Source organism: Pleurodeles waltl, chromosome 1_1 (assembly GCF_031143425.1).
Source record: "Pleurodeles waltl isolate 20211129_DDA chromosome 1_1, aPleWal1.hap1.20221129, whole genome shotgun sequence".
NCBI classification, from domain to species: domain Eukaryota; kingdom Metazoa; phylum Chordata; class Amphibia; order Caudata; family Salamandridae; genus Pleurodeles; species Pleurodeles waltl.
Genome location: NC_090436.1, coordinates 178851499 through 178867438, shown reverse-complemented (window position 1 = coordinate 178867438; position 15940 = coordinate 178851499). Strand labels below are relative to the sequence as shown.

Below are 15940 nucleotides of genomic sequence, written 5' to 3'. Positions count from 1 at the left end.
CCATTTAATGGGAGCAATAGTTCAGATGTTGCTGGCCTAAGCTGCAAAATCTCAGGCAAAACATTATTAGTTCTAACCTCAGGAATAGCTGTAACTTTAGTACTTTGGCTGTCCACCTAAAGACCACTGCAAAGAAGGCACTTCCTTCCACCGGATGCCCATGTGAAAAGTCAATTTCTGTTTCAGGGGAATTATTTAACCATCAAAAATACTTTTTTTAATTAAATCAAGGTATACAAAATCCTCACTATGATTTTGGGGCGGTGGGAGGGGAGCAAGCCAACTCTAGCCCCTTCATCATCATACTCATAAGTATCAAGAGGTGCACCATGCTCCGGTTCAGAGTCAGAACCAGAAATAAAATGGCAACAGTAGAGGCACAGGGTCAGAGTAAGGCTGCATGATAAATGCTTACGGTTTTTGTAATTTTACAGCTTGACACTGGCTGAGCTTGAGCTGACATCAGTTTGTAATCATTAATAGACGAACATATTTCCCTGATGTTGTGCCCGCTGGGATTTGAGGTCCAACTGCAATACCCACATTTGCCACCTAATATTGTGGACAGAAGGATGCAAGAGCTAAGGAACCCCAGTAGCCTCAGAGTCACTCTCACTGAGCTCCAGCACCAAGGCTGAAACATCAGGATCATATAAAATGTCCTGGACTATCCTCTCTGGGGGGGGGGGGGGGGGGACCACAAAACCATACCATATCCAGAATAGTTCAGATAAATGGGAATGTCTGCAAAGAAGACAGGTTTGACTTTAGCATGTAGACAGTGAACCCCCAAACAAGTTAAGAAGTTCATGACTGTCTGGATGCAGTTCACTTCCTCGGGTGAGCCGATCTTCAACATCCAGTCATCAAAGTAGGGACCATCTCTTACCCTCAACCTCTGAAGGTGTTCAGCGACCACCACCATCACTTCAGTGCAGACCAGAAAGGTGTTCGGAGAGGCCAAATGGGAGCATTGTTAACTGACAAGGCTCCTGGCCCACCACAAACCATAGGTAGGGTCTGTGGGCGGCCTGCAGGATACAAAAATAAGCACCCTGCAAGTCCAAAGCTATCCTCCAGTCTCCAGTGTGCAGGGCAAAAAGAACCTGGGCTAGCATTAGCATCTTGAATTTGTCTTATGTAGGAAGGTGTTGAGGGCGAAGGTCTAAAATGAGTTTTAATCCTCTGTCCTTCTTTGACACAAAGTACCACTAGGAGTAATACATCATTCCTACTTCCGATGGCAGAACTCTCTGTGGCTGCAAGTTGGAGGGGACTGAGCTGCACATTGTGCCTGGTCCTGAGGGCTGTCTCAGAGAACTGCATCCTCCACCACAAAAGAGATGTAAAGCCTACTGGGCTGGTGGTAAAGTCAGGCATTGGCAAAATGAGAACCCTAGACAACAATCATGTAGAGAGCAAAATTGTTGATGGAATTGTCTTGGGATACTAGAAAGGCCCAAGAAACATGATCTGGCTCTGCTCTCCTTGCACTGTTCCAAGGCTGAATCTTTCTTTTGCCAAAAAAAGAAATGTTGCTTAATGACATGTCCATCATGATGCCTGGACATCCCCGGAGAAGCTTATAAACTCATACAGGCATGAAGCTAAAGAGCAACACTAATGGCTTATGATCAACTTAGACAGGTAGAAGTAAGTCAATTCTTTGTTGTTTTCTTACAAAAAAAAAAAAAAACTTTAATTGTCTGGTAGAGAATTTATCTAGCTGCAGATTTATTACCTTTGAATTCTCCCCAGGAGTCAGACTGGATCCAGAAAATTTTGGTAAGCAGTACCCCTGCACACCAGTAGGAGGCATCAATCAGCTCCGTGGCTGTCGTCCACATCGCCTGTGTTAGAAATGACATTGCGGGTCCTATATAGGCACCAGCCATGCATGCTGATGTCAATTTCTTTTCACGACTTTCCACGCAGGAAGAGCAGAGTCATGAAGAACACTGACCACTGGTGTATCAAAACGAAGGACCTGAAAGGCGAGCCCCTGCCCCTAGAAATCAGTTCTTCTGTAGGACTGAACGGCAAAGTGCCCGTCCCTACGGATCTGACTGTCCAGGCAATAGTGTTTGGTAAATGTGTGCACAGATGCCCAGGTTGCTGCCTGGCAGATGTCTAGGACTGGAACTCCACGTACTAATGCAGTGGTAGCAGCTATGGCTCGGGTACAATGAGCGCACAAACCCTCAGGGGAGTTGCTTTTTGGCCAGTACATAGCAGATCTTAATGCAGATTACAACCCATCTAGAGACAGCCCGCTTCTGCGCTGCCTGACCTTTCTTTGCACCCACAAACACCACAAAGAGTTGGTCATGCACCTGGAACTCTTTAGTATGATCAAGGTAGAACTCCAAAGTTCTTTTTGTGTCCAGGTGGTGGAGTCTCTTCTTTTCCTTTGAAGACTCTGGGGGTGCGTAAAAAGTATACAAGGTGATGGATTGGCCCACATTTAAAGTTGCAACAACTTTCGGCAGAAAAGAGGTCTTAGTGCAAAGCACCACTTTGTCAGGATAGATAGAAAGGTGGGACATCTCAGATGACAAAGTCTGCAGCTCACTCACTCTGTGGGCAGATGTATCTGCCACAAAGGTGGCTGCTTTCAACGTGAGAAGCCTGAGAGGACAATTGTGGAGATGCTCGAAGGAAGCGCACAACAAAAATGCCAAAATCAAATTCAGAATTCATTGGGGAATAATGAATGGGGATAGGAGAAAAAGATCTGTAAGGCCTTTGAGGAACCTATGTACAATAGGAGATTTAAACAAAGAAGGTTGATCAAGCAACTTCGAAAGAGCAGAAATAGTAGACAAATCTCAATTAAGAGTGCCCATAGAGCCCTGCTGGGCAAAGCACAGAATAAATACTAGGACCTCAGAGAAAGGGGCAGAAGAGGGGTCAACAGACTTCTCTGTGCACCATGCCACAGATTTCTTCCAACAATAGGTTTATACCCTTTTAGTGGAGGGACGCTTGACTGCCAAGATTATGTAACAGACTTTAGGAGGAAGGTCAAAGGATGTCAACTGCAGCCACTCAATCTCCACGCAAGAAGGCAGAGAGTGGACAGGTTTGGGTGCAGAATCTTCCCCTGCTGCTGCGACAGAAGATCCTCCTGAAGGGCAATCTGATCAGAGGATCGATGGACGTGCTCAGCTGCTCCAGATACTTGACTCTGTGTCCATTCTGAGCCACCTGGATTACTTGGGACCAGTCATTCTGGATCTTCTTGAGAACTCTGGTTATCAGTGGTATAAGAAGAAAGGCATACAGGAGGCCTGAGCTCCACTCGAGATGAAGTGTCTCAGAGCGATTGCCACCTTGGAAACTCCAATGAGCAAAGCTGCTGACAATGCGTGTTCTCTGCATCGGCAAACAGATCTAACCAAGGCTCTCCTCACTGCTGAAAAAGACCTTTTCTCCTCTATATGGAGTCACCATTCATGAGCCGCTAGGCATTCTTGACTCTGTTCGTCCACTCTGGCATTCAGAGAGCCCGCCAGATGTTGAACCACTAGGCATATGCCCTGGTGTTCCAGCCACATCCAGAGGCGCAGAGCTTCTTAACAAAGGGTCCACGGCATGGCAGTGGTGTTGTCCGTGAACACCTGCAACATCTTTCCCATGATAGAGAGAAGAAAGGTATTCAATTCCAATCTAATCACAAAGAGCTTCAGCATGTTGGTGTGGAGTCCTATTTCTTCCAGAGACCAGATGCCTCTGATCTCCACCTCCCCCAGATGGCCGTCCCATCCCAGCAGTGACACATCTTTCACTACTGTCAGATCTGGTTGGAGAGGCGAGAGGGATCTGCCTTTGACCCAATTGCAGTTCATTAACCAGCACTGCAGATATTTCGTAGTCCCTTCCGAGATCTGGACCCTGTCAGAGAGAATCCCCTGAGGCAGCGCCCACTGGAACTTCAGATCCCACTGCAAAGCCAACACATGCCACCTGGCATGTGTCAACAGCATGAGGCCATTAGGCCCAGCAGCCTCAGAGTCATTCTCACCAAAATCCAGGATAGAGGCTAAAAGCTCGATGTCATAGCCTTAATATCCTGGCCTCGTCGCGAGAGATAATACTGAAAGTACCCTGTGTCCAGAACAGCTCCGATGAGAGGGAGTCAGAAGTGACTTTGGCACGTTTATAGTGAACCCCAACGAATGCAGGAGGTCTGCCATAGTCTGGAGGTGGAAGACAACAGCCTTGGATGTTCTATCCTTCAAAAGTCAGTCGTTGAGATAGGGGGAAGACTGAAATCCTTGACCTCCGCAGATGAGCTGCAACCACCACCATCACCGTGGTAGAACACATGAGGGGCACTGGAAAGGCCAAAGGGGAGCACAGTGAACTGAAAGCGCTCATGGCCTAGTAACGTTTGTGGGCAGGCAGGATGAAGATATAAAAATAAGTATCCTGCAAGTCCAACACTACCATCCAGTCTCCTGGATCAAGGGCAGGCAAGACCTGAGCTAAAGTGAGAATCTTTAACTTCTCCTCCTTGAGGATAGGATAGGGAGAAGGCCCTTATCCTTCTTCGGGACTAGAAGGTAGCAGGGATAGCAATCACAGCCTAGTTCTGGAACTGGACCCTCTCTGTGGCTCCCTTGGCTAAGAAAGCTGCAACTTAATCTTGGAGAAGGAAGAGATGATCCTCCCTCATCCGATCGTAGGATGGTGGCATGGATGAAGAGGTAGTCTCGAAGCGGAGTGAGTAGCCTCTTCAGACTATCTGAAAAGCTCACCTGTCTAAAGTGATGGATTGCAGGTGGGGCAAGTGATGTGATGGTGGTTGTGCTGGGGGGGAAGTCGGGGGTCAGGGAGTTAATGCAGTCTAGGAGGATTCAGAGGCTGCTGCAGAGGGGGGGCAGGCAGACTGACCAGACAGCAAGTCACTTGACCCACAAGGTCGGTTGGTCCTGTGACCTCGGCCATGCAGTGGCTGGCCAGCATGGTGGCTGATCGGGAATGGGCGTGGTTGGAGACCCCTTCGTAACCATGAAAGGGGCAAAAGGCAGACTGCAGGGGACAAGGGGTCGTTTCGAGGCCAAAGGACCTGGCTGTACACGAGAATACTTGAAGCGCTGAAGCACCGAGTCTGCCTCGTCTCTGAAGAGGCAAGTGCCATCAAAGAAGCCTGGTCATCCCCTGGAAAGCCAGACGTCCTCTGCCAGGTGTGGCATATCAGGGCCACTGTCGACAAAACTGCTCTACCTAGGGAGTTCATCATGTCAAGTCTGCAACAATTTGTGAATTTTATTGTGTCTCTCAGCCTGGGAGAGTATAGCCCCGGCCTCCTCCAGGACCTGTGGCAGCACTTGCACAACCATATCCCACAGAGTGTGGGACCAATGGTCTAAAAGGCATGCAAGGCTTCTCTTTCCCCAACCTGAAAATAAACTTACTGCAACCTTAATTTAAGAGTATCTCTACCTCTATATCCAGGATGGTAACAGCCCTGCAGAATGTTTGTGAATTCACAGGGAGGGTTTTCCATGCATTTTGTATGTCAATTCTATTTGAAACACCCACTATTCTGTCTTTTACCCTGAATTTAACATTTCTGAAATTCTGTTCTACTCGCAGATTTTCTCAGGCACTAACTTGCAGATTCAGACAAATATTTGGAGATCCTGACTTAGTCTATTACGATTGTGTAATTTATAACAGCTTTTTTGCATACATAATTTAAAGGTAAGTGCAAAAAATATGACCCTAATTCTAATAACTATGGGCCCAATCTACTAAAAGACAAGTCTCAAAAACTGGTTGCATACTTTATATGAAAGTGTTTCCACCAGTGTTCGATTTTGCGATGAAACCCATGTACTAACAGGTTGGTTTGAACACATGCATACATCCACGTTTATGCTGAGATGTAGGGAATAAATAATCTCTAACATTACTGCATTATGTAAAAGCTTGACCTATTTCAACATATTTTTGCTTATTCCTTTTGGCTACTGTGCCTGCCAAGAGGGCGGCCTGTTCCGTAGTGCGCACACTAATAGGGAAGGGAGTCTAAGTCACCCAGAGCACATCAATCCTGTAACTTTCAGCACTGATGTCAAACCGTGCCTCTCCAACAAACGTCCAGCTGAGAGGGAATAAAATATTGATAAAGAACATGTGTTCCCAGTCCAACAAGCTGGTGGTCAAGTAACAAGACTGGTACCATAAAAATAGATATCCTCGTTCAAAATTAAGAGACTGTACATTTTTTACGGCATTTTCCCTTTCTACCTCAACTCTACACAGGGACGGCTCCTCCATTAGGGTGGAGGAGCATCACCCCCCCCCCCCCCCTTCTGCCACCCCAGCAGCAGAAGCTGCAACGCTTTCACCACGAAGGAATAATAAACCAGGTTTATTATTCCTTTGTGGTGTAAGGGGCAGGGCATAGGGGATGACCGCCTTGGAGGGGAGTGCACAGAGCACTCCCCTCAGAGTGCATGTGTGTTTGGCCGGCCGTCTCGGGACGGCCAAACACACATGCGCTGTAGGCTCTCTCCAGCCCAGCAACACGGTTGCTGAGCTGGAAAGAGCCTGCACAAGCTCCCAGTCTGCCTTGGAGCGCCCAGCCAGGGCACTCCCAGCCAATCCTGACGTTGCTCAAAGCAGCGTCAGGACTGGCGCAGGGCAGGCTGGGAGCCTGTGCCTGCAGTGCCAGCGAGACGGAGGAGAGGAGCGGCGCAGCAAGGAAAGTTTTTATATTAATTATTTTTTTAAACCTCCTCCTGCGTGCTGCCTCCCACGCCTCCCTCCTCATTAAAGGGGTGAGCCGCAACTGACTACGTGCTCCAGCACCTGACATTTGCGTCATGAGGCACGCAGAGACAGTGTGGTTTATCACGAGTTAAGATTCCTGTACCAGTAAAACAAACGTTGAATCTTAACTGCCATCTTGGGGCTTCCTCCTAGTAATTCTTTCTTTTGTAGCGTGTTAATGAAATGCAATTTCAGCTAAGCAATGTTTGCATACATTTGGGTGTGGCTAAGGGGCAGGCCAACAAGAAGGAACACAAAACTGTAGTTCTGGCCTTTGTTTAAACGTACAAGAGAAATGCATTTTCATTTCAGTCGTGAGGTTCAAACAACGGCTTGTACTTCATTACAAGTGGCCTAAAATATGTCATTCCAAAGGTATGGAGATGAGAATACAATAAAAAATATCACCAAACCGTTCTCAGACTAAAGAACCTCCCTCCCCCAACAATTATACTATGCACATTTCTGGTTCACCTCACTCTCATCAGACCAAAGCACTCAATATTTAGTTTGATGAGTATACTCATTACAGGCCAAGACACATTTTTCTATTTTGGCGATGTATACTTCTAAAACTATTTAGAAAGTGTCCCAACAGACTAATTTTATGCTGTATTGGACTATAAAATTTCTCAGGTACAGCAGTCGCTTGAACTTTAGCCCATACTGATAACACGGGGAAATAACATTCTGCAAACAGTAGGCTAGAAATACTCAAGTGTTTCTTCTTACCGGAAGCGGTCCCAAATCATTGGGGTTTAGCGGTGCTTTTGTTCTTAAGTGCACTGGAAACTTCAATCTTGGATCCTCCTGCAACATAATTTAATCATCTGAGTTGCAATGGGTCAAGGCTTTCACAAGCAAAACAAACCTTACACTAATGCTAGAAGTAATAGAAACATTCAGACATAACACCCACAAGGTGGACTTTGTAATTTGTGTTCATTAATTAGAATCACTTCTACGCTGATTTCCTGGACCTAAGATGGTAACTACGAGTAAGAATATTTATCAGCCTTTGTATAAATGAATGTACTTTTAGGCACTAATTAGGAGTTGTGTTGAAATGCCACTCAACATCGACCACAAGCAGCTCCCGATCACAATATTACAAGATATGAGCTAACATCACACACTAAACATTTTTCCCAAATGCACATTTTGCACAGTAACACCACACTAAATTTACACAAGGAAAAAGAGGTCAGAAAGAGAGAAAATGTACTGAAAGCAGGTGCAATAGTTGTTGAAATATCTGAAAAGAATGGTAATTTGCCTAGAGCTAATACCACAAACTTTGGTAATCAATTTGCCTTGGATAAAAGTATTGCAGACAAATTTTTCACAACCCGCTTACCATATTTTCCATAATTCATAACCCATGGGGACCATTTCAAAGTAGTGTGATATAGTTCCGAGGCCTGTTGGAATCTCAAAAAGGCTTATCAGGCCACCTTGAGAAAATAAAGTGCCATTAAGCAGCCCTTGACGTAAACATTCTTTGCCAAGTGCAATGAGAAATCCAGTAAACAAAGAAGCTAAGGAGATTCAGAAATATCTGGCCACACTACTCACAAAGCTTCCTTCATCTTCATTTAAAGATACTCCTGGTAGTCACCCATGTCGTCTCTACCATGACCTCCAATATATATTTTGAAAATGCCACTCCAAAAAAATCTTAGTCTTGAAGTAGCTGAACGTGTAGTTTATGACTCAGCAATATTCCTTTACTGGGAAATCAAAGATCTGAATAAGCAATCATTATGAGAGAATCAAAAGTTAAGCAAATCATAGTGTTTAACCGTTGCTCAAACTGTCCCAATATCATCTAAACCACTGTAAACAGATGCAAGACAAATACCAGTTAGAAAGTCTGGAGGACTAATATTGCATATCCTAGAGTATCCTTCCAAGGAAGCAGCTGATATCAAAATAGCACCCTATGTACAGGTGAGCTGAAAAGAGATACACTTGTGGAAATTCACACATCTCTAACATCTTTGAGATCACAGCACCTCCAGAAGTCTCTTAGAACTAAATGTCACAACTCCATCTTCTGCCTCTGGGGGACCCTGTGCACGGATCATCTGCAGGATGGGAATCATTAAAACTCACCCAGAGTCCCTTTCTGCCTCCTACTTGATTCCCATTTCGATATTGTTTGCTACTGAAGACCTTTGTTTCCATGAACTTCAAGACCCATAATGCACTGCCTAGTAGACAACAGGACCTGGAATCTGCTGTCCATCGCTTCCTATTGGAATAGTCCTGCTGTCCCTCTGTACAGGATTCTCTCCTCCAGGGCTTGTGAGAGACTGGAATCGCACCCACCTGTGATCAATCTTGTGCAGCCCAGCCATGTGACTCTGCTCTTGGCTTGCTGCTGTCTAGAAATGCTTATAAGCTGCCATTTGCTGAGGATCTCTGAGCTTTGAAGTTTGTTCCTCTGTTTATTGGACCTCTTGTTGGTTTGTTGTCCAGTCCTGTTCCTGCTTGCTTCAGCCCTGTTGGCTGTGCCCTGGTCCTGTGCAGCCTGCTACAGATTTATACCAGCCCTGTATGCTGTGCCCTGTTCCTGTGCAACCTGCTACAGATTTCCCTAGCCATAGCCCTGCCTGCTTTTCTTTTTTCTTTAGTCTGGCTTTTTGTACTCTTGGTGCAGCCCTTGAACTGCTCCCTGTAGAATTGTTCCCAGTTGGTTCCTTCTGCTCCTGATATTATTTTCCAATGACTTACTCATTTTGCTTCTACCTTAACTCCTAAAATGTCTCCTTTGTGTCTTAGATTTTGCCTAGTTTCTGTTCTTTTTCTCTATGATTCTTTGCAGTCTCTAGTTCTCTTGAAGTTCAGGTCTCTTGCTTGTTAAAGTTTCCTAGAATCCTTATGTATGACTTACCTGTTCTCAAACTTTTTCCTTGCATTAGTTCTCTTGATGTTCAAGTCTCATGCTTATTACAGTTTCCTAAAATCCTTGTATGACTTGCCCTTTATAAACTGCTCCTGGAAATATTAGCGATTGTTCTTAGGTTCCTTTCTAGTGCTTGCTCTGTATTTTCCTCTTCAGCTATTGTGTCTGCTAAGTGTACTATTAGGCCTCACCTGTGTATAAAGTGTTTTCCTTTGTGCAGGGGTTGGCTCCTGGTTTCCAGGAGGCTATTACAGCCCCATCCTTTGTCTTCTGCTGCATGTAGTCTTTAGTGCTTTATCTGACAGTGTACCATTGCTATTTTTATGTCAAGCTTGGCAGCACGCAGCGCTGTCTGCCAAACGTGTTTTATTAAACATGGGCTTTTAACCATGCCCACTCTTGCCATTTGTTCTTTGTTGTGCTCATCTTAAATGCTTCATTTTTATTGGTGCCTTGTGCAAAAGGTCCTTCCTTTGCATGCTAAATTTCTGCCCAGGGAGCTTTCACTACGAGGCATCACACGTCACGCTTCCTTCTGTTATTGAGTGTGATGGCCCCTCCTCCCATCTGGTTTCGGTTCTGCCCCGATCTTTTCTCTTAGGTGCTCCGTTTATTTTTTTTATTTTTATTTTGCAGATGAGGTCTCACTGCTCTGTTCGTTTTCCTTGCCCCAGGCTCCCCTGATCTTGTTCACGTGGAATGTTAGTTTTTTTGCAGAGCACCGTGCTTGCCTCTCCTGCTGACATCACATCCATGGTCCAATTGCACAACAGTGAGGAGGGCATTCCGGCACGGCCTCAGGGGGGAAGGGCAGCGACATGAACTGGATGGCACCCTCTCGTTTAGCAATGCTACTGTCTGTGTAGTGAGAAATATTGTAAAAGTTAAGAAAAGCCAAAAAGAGCATGCAGTCCTCGCCTCCCCATTTATGACGGGTTGGGGCTTCTGGGAGCCAGGGAGGGGCATGAGGAAGAAAGAGTTCCGAGCCAGACAAGAAGGGGTTGGAGGGCTGCTGACAAACACCAAAAACCTGATTGCCAAAACAAGACAAGAGCCCTAAGAGGTGCCGAAAAGAGTGTGTTGAGGTCATGCAAGGAGCACTCCTGCGAACCCAAAGCATCTTCAAAGACGGCAGAGGACCCTTGAGGAACTGACAGGGGTGGTATCCTTCCCCTCACAGCCTGCCTCTGCTGCGGACAGGTCTGGAAAGGGAGGCGTGTACAGGGTTAGCAGCTGTGCAAACCCCAGGTGAGTGTCAGCACCGCCTTTTACTTCCACTCGTTTATTGCAGCTTGATTGGTCGCACTGCAAGTTGTCAGCATTGCAAAGTTTTAGTGAGGATCGGCTAAAATATACAGATGTTCTCTGGGGCGTAGCTTCCATTGGTGCAGCAGGTGCAGTGACACCAGGACACACAGGCTTGAGTGTGGCAATGAACCTTGACATTGATGCAATTTATAATTCAAACAGTAGCCTGGGGGCCCAGTTCCTTCCTTGTACGAGGGCTTATGACACATGGGCTAAGCTGCTGGCATATTCCCCGCCTAGAAGTGTCCAGTGAAGCTCGACATGCGTTGCTTGGACCGCAAACGTCCCAGCATGGTTGCTAATGCCCCGGGCATTCTGCCGCGAATGCGGCCACCTCCACCGCAAAGCCTGGAAGGACGACATGGGAGTCTTTCTTCACCTCTCACTTGATACCGCTAGGGGTTCACCAAAATTGCACGGGGCATCATTCAACTTTGCAGTCATGTTGATGAAAACGTCAGTTCAGGAGTTACAAGAAGTCTGCATAGCCAGCAGTTACTTGTTATTGGAGTTCAATCCTTAATAACGCCAGGTATTTCATTTTGGTGTATAAGGTTACATCATTGCACAGGGCGGACGTTAATATAAGTGACAGATTCTAAACACGAGCGTAGGAACATTTATGTACGAGGACGATGCTGTTACTGAACCACGAGGCAGGCCTCCGCCCCCCATGTGGCCCAGATGTTGTCGTTATAAATGGAGTAACATTTTGTGTGTGTGTGTGTATATATATATACATATATATATATATATATACACACACACATACATATATATATACACACACACACACATATATATATATGTTTATTTATACCAATGTAAAAGAAGTTTCCTACAGCTCACATCGTGAGCTCATGTATTTCGAGGTGCTATTATGTAATGAACGGAAAAAGAGGCACTGTGAAACCAATGATTGCCCACGGTTAAACACTGGTCAAGTAGAAGTCGGGACTGATGCAATGTTTCCTGGTTTCTCATTGTGCAGTTCAGCCACTGTATGTTTATCTTTTTTTCTCCTGTTTCCATATTGTTTGTTTTTAATGCTTTGTGGCACCAAATCAGTGCATTGTGTTAAGTACCCACACCTATTACACATTAAATCAGGTTGACACAAGAAGCCTTTCTGGAAAAAAAAAAAAAAAAAAAAGCAAGGTTAAGGAAAATCTGGAGAAGCTATTTTAATGATGATATCACCAGCTTCCCCTGACTTAGAGACAGATTTTCAGACAATGTAATCGGTTTTCAAAATAAAATGTCTGGGAGCTCCAAGAAAGTTACATACAAGTAGTATTCTATTGGAATTAGCATGCCAGATTAAAATTGTGACGCCAAGTAGCAACATTTTCAATTTTTGCTGCAGATAGAGAAAGAAGGTAAATGGAAGTGCTATGGTAATATGCAGGGCTACTGGAATTATACGGCAGAAAAAGACAATTATGAGGCAGGTTGGATCAACTTATGTGGCAAGAAAAGTCCAGTTATGAATTTACAATGCCAATAGCGCTAACTCAAGAAAATGCAAGACCTATTGAATTGCAAATGCTTGTTTAAAAATTGCCACTGTGTCTCCAGCTGGACCCATAAGGGCTTGTCTCGTGTATGTAAGTACAATCCTTTGTTTGTGCCTTCAGGGTTCAGAGACAGAATCGCTTTTGCTGCCTCCCTTCTATGGGACTTGCAGGGTAATTATCTGTAAGAGTAATCTGCATGGAGGCATTGACGTTCCGTTACTGTGGGAAGTTCTGAGCCTTAAAAGTGTACAACCTTAGTGGTAACCAGTGGTTTGTCCATTATTGGTTTGTTCTGTTGTTGACAACTAAGTTGCTCTGCCTTAACTATTGTGTTCCTGTGCTTAACCTATAGCTGTTCTTTCCTGGTGTATGCCTTTCTCTGCTCCTCTGCTTCGGTGCACTACATCCACAGGGAGATATCCTGTGAACTCTAGGGGTGTACCGCCTGGAGTTCCAACATGCTCTGCCTGGAATCCCGGCACTAAGTAGGTCTGCATCAGGAAGACAGTGTCTGACATGAAAGTGCACTACTCTGCTAACCGAAGAGCTAGAACCAGGATGCCCTGCGCTTAGCGATACCTAGCATCATAGCTTCCCTGTATAATTTCAGAGTCCACTCTTCTGCATTTGTTTGCATTATGCCACCACATGTCTACATTGCACATGGGGAAGGAAACATTCCACTGCTTGCCTGATGACACTCGGTCCCCAATGATTTATGTGGAAACCTCCCACTCTTCTTTCACAGTCCACTGACATACAATGCTTGCCAACCGTTCTGGGACTCACCTGTTACTATAACTTATCTGTCCATCTGGAAGAGGCAAATCTTGACCACCTAAAGCTTTCTGCCAAACATTTACACAATCTGACAGATTCCCTTAGATATGAGACCACTGAGCATCAGCAACCACGGCAACTAAATCAGTGTAACTGGAAATAGAACAAAATGGATAAAGTAAAGAACTGGACCACTGAATTGCCCTTCTTTTTTGAAGCACACTGATGAGCCAAAATGCTGCTGCTCACAGTGCAAGAGAACCAATGACTGAAGAGGGCTGAACAAAACTTGAATGGCAGCTAAACAGACTAACTGAAAAACATGTATGTATATCTCTCTCTCTATGTATGTATATATGGAAAATGTCACTTACCCAGTGTACATCTGTTCGTGGCATTAGTCGCTGCAGATTCACATGCTGTGCACAGTCCGCCATCTGGTGCTGGGCTCGGAGTGTTACAAGTTGTTTTTCTTCGAAGAAGTCTTTTCGAGTCACGAGACCGAGGGACTCCTCCCATTTCGATTCCATTGCGCATGGGTGTCGACTCCATCTTAGATTGTTTTCCCCGCAGAGGGTGAGGTAGGAGTTGTGTATGTTATTAATAGTGCCCATGCAATGGAATGAATACGTTAAAGGTTAAAGTAATATATTTACAAATGTACAAATGTTCAAGATCTACTTCTAAACGGCTACAGGCTCCCGGGGAGGCGGGTGGGCGCATGTGAATCTGCAGCGACTAATGCCACGAACAGATGTACACTGGGTAAGTGACATTTTCCGTTCGATGGCATTTGTAGCTGCAGATACACATGCTGTGCATAGACTAGTAAGCAGTTATCTCCCCAAAAGCGGTGGTTCAGCCTGTAGGAGTTGAAGTAGTTTGAAATAATGTTCTTAGTACAGCTTGACCTACTGTGGCTTGTTATGCAGTTAACACATCTACACAGTAGTGCTTGGTAAATGTATGAGGCGTAGACCATGTTGCTGCCTTACATATTTTGTTCATTGGAATATTTCCTAGAAAGGCCATGGTAGCACCTTTCTTTCTGGTTGAGTGTGCCTTTGGTGTAATAGGCACCTCTCTCTTTGCTTTAAGATAGCAGGTTTGAATACACTTAACTATCCACCTAGCAATGCCTTGTTTTGAAATTGGATTTCCTGTATGAGGTTTTTGAAAGGCAATAAATAGTTGTTTTGTTTTTCTAATTAGTTTTGTTCTGTCAATGTAGTACATTAGTGCTCTTTTGATGTCTAATGTATGTAGTGCTCTTTCAGCTACAGAATCTGGCTGTGGGAAGAACACTGGTAATTCTACTGTTTGATTTAAGTGGAACGGTGAGATAACCTTTGGTAAAAATTTTGGATTTGTCCTTAGAACTACTTTATTTTTATGTATTTGAATAAATGGTTCTTGTATGGTAAATGCTTGAATCTCACTCACTCTTCTTAGAGATGTGATGGCAATCAAAAATGCAACTTTCCACGTTAAGTATTGCATTTCACAAGAATGCATGGGCTCGAAAGGTGGACCCATGAGTCTTGTTAAGACAATGTTGAGGTTCCATGAAGGAACAGGTGGTGTTCTTGGTGGTATAATTCTCTTTAGGCCTTCCATAAACGCTTTAATGACTGGTATTCTAAATAGTGAAGTTGAATGAGTAATTTGCAGGTAAGCTGATATTGAGGTGAGATGTATCTTTATGGAAGAGAAAGCTAGATTAGATTTTTGCAAATGTAGTAAATATCCCACTATATCTTTTGGAGATGCGAGTAATGGCTGAATTTGATTATTATGGCAGTAATACACAAATCTTTTCCACTTATTTGCATAGCAGTGTCTAGTGGTAGGTTTCTTAGCTTGTCTTATGACCTCCATACATTCTTGTGTGAGGTCTAAGTGTCCGAATTCTAGGATTTCAGGAGCCAAATTGCTAGATTCAAAGATGCTGGATTTGGATGTCTGATCTGTTGTTTGTGTTGTGTTAACAGATCTGGTCTGTTGGGTAGTTTGACATGAGGTACTACTGACTACTGAAAGGTCTAGTAGTGTTGTATACCAAGGTTGTCTTGCCCATGTTGGTGCTATTAGTATGAGTTTGAGTTTGTTTTGACTCAATCTGTTTACTAGATATGGAAGGAGAGGGAGAGGGGGAAAAGCGTACGCAAATATCCCTGACCAATTCATCCATAGAGCATTGCCTTGGGATTGATGGTGTGGGAACCTGGATGCGAAGTTTTGGCATTTTGAGTTTTCCTTTGTTGCAAATAGATCTATTTGAGGTGTTCCCCAAATTTGAAAGTAATTGTTTAGTATTTGGGGGTGAATTTCCCATTCGTAGGTTTGTTGGTGATCTCAAGAGAGATTGTCTGCCAACTGGTTCTGAATCCCTGGAATAAATTGTGCTATTAGGCGAATGTGGTTGTGAATCGCCCAATGCCATATTTTTTGTGTTAGGAGGCACAACTGTGTCGAGTGTGTCCCTCCTTGTTTGTTTAGATAATACATTGTTGTCATGTTGTCTGTTTTGACAAGAATGTATTTTTGGGTTATTATGGGTTGAAATTCTTTCAGCGCTAGAAATACTGCTAACAGTTCTAAGTGATTTATGTGAAACTGCCTCTGATGTATGTCCCATTGTTCT

The 15940-nt window shown here is 44.5% G+C and overlaps 1 protein-coding gene across 12 annotated transcripts in view; it reads right to left on the bottom strand.

The window, feature by feature from the left end:
- The window catches only part of NEDD4L (NEDD4 like E3 ubiquitin protein ligase), a 945521-nt gene that overhangs the window by 145296 nt on the left and 784285 nt on the right, over nucleotides 1-15940 (bottom strand). For all 12 annotated transcript variants that reach the window (XM_069220149.1, XM_069220140.1, XM_069220132.1 and 9 more), the window contains one exon: nucleotides 7516-7593. In XM_069220149.1, coding sequence (XP_069076250.1) covers nucleotides 7516-7593 — 78 coding nt within the window. The remainder of the gene's footprint in view (nucleotides 1-7515; nucleotides 7594-15940) is intronic.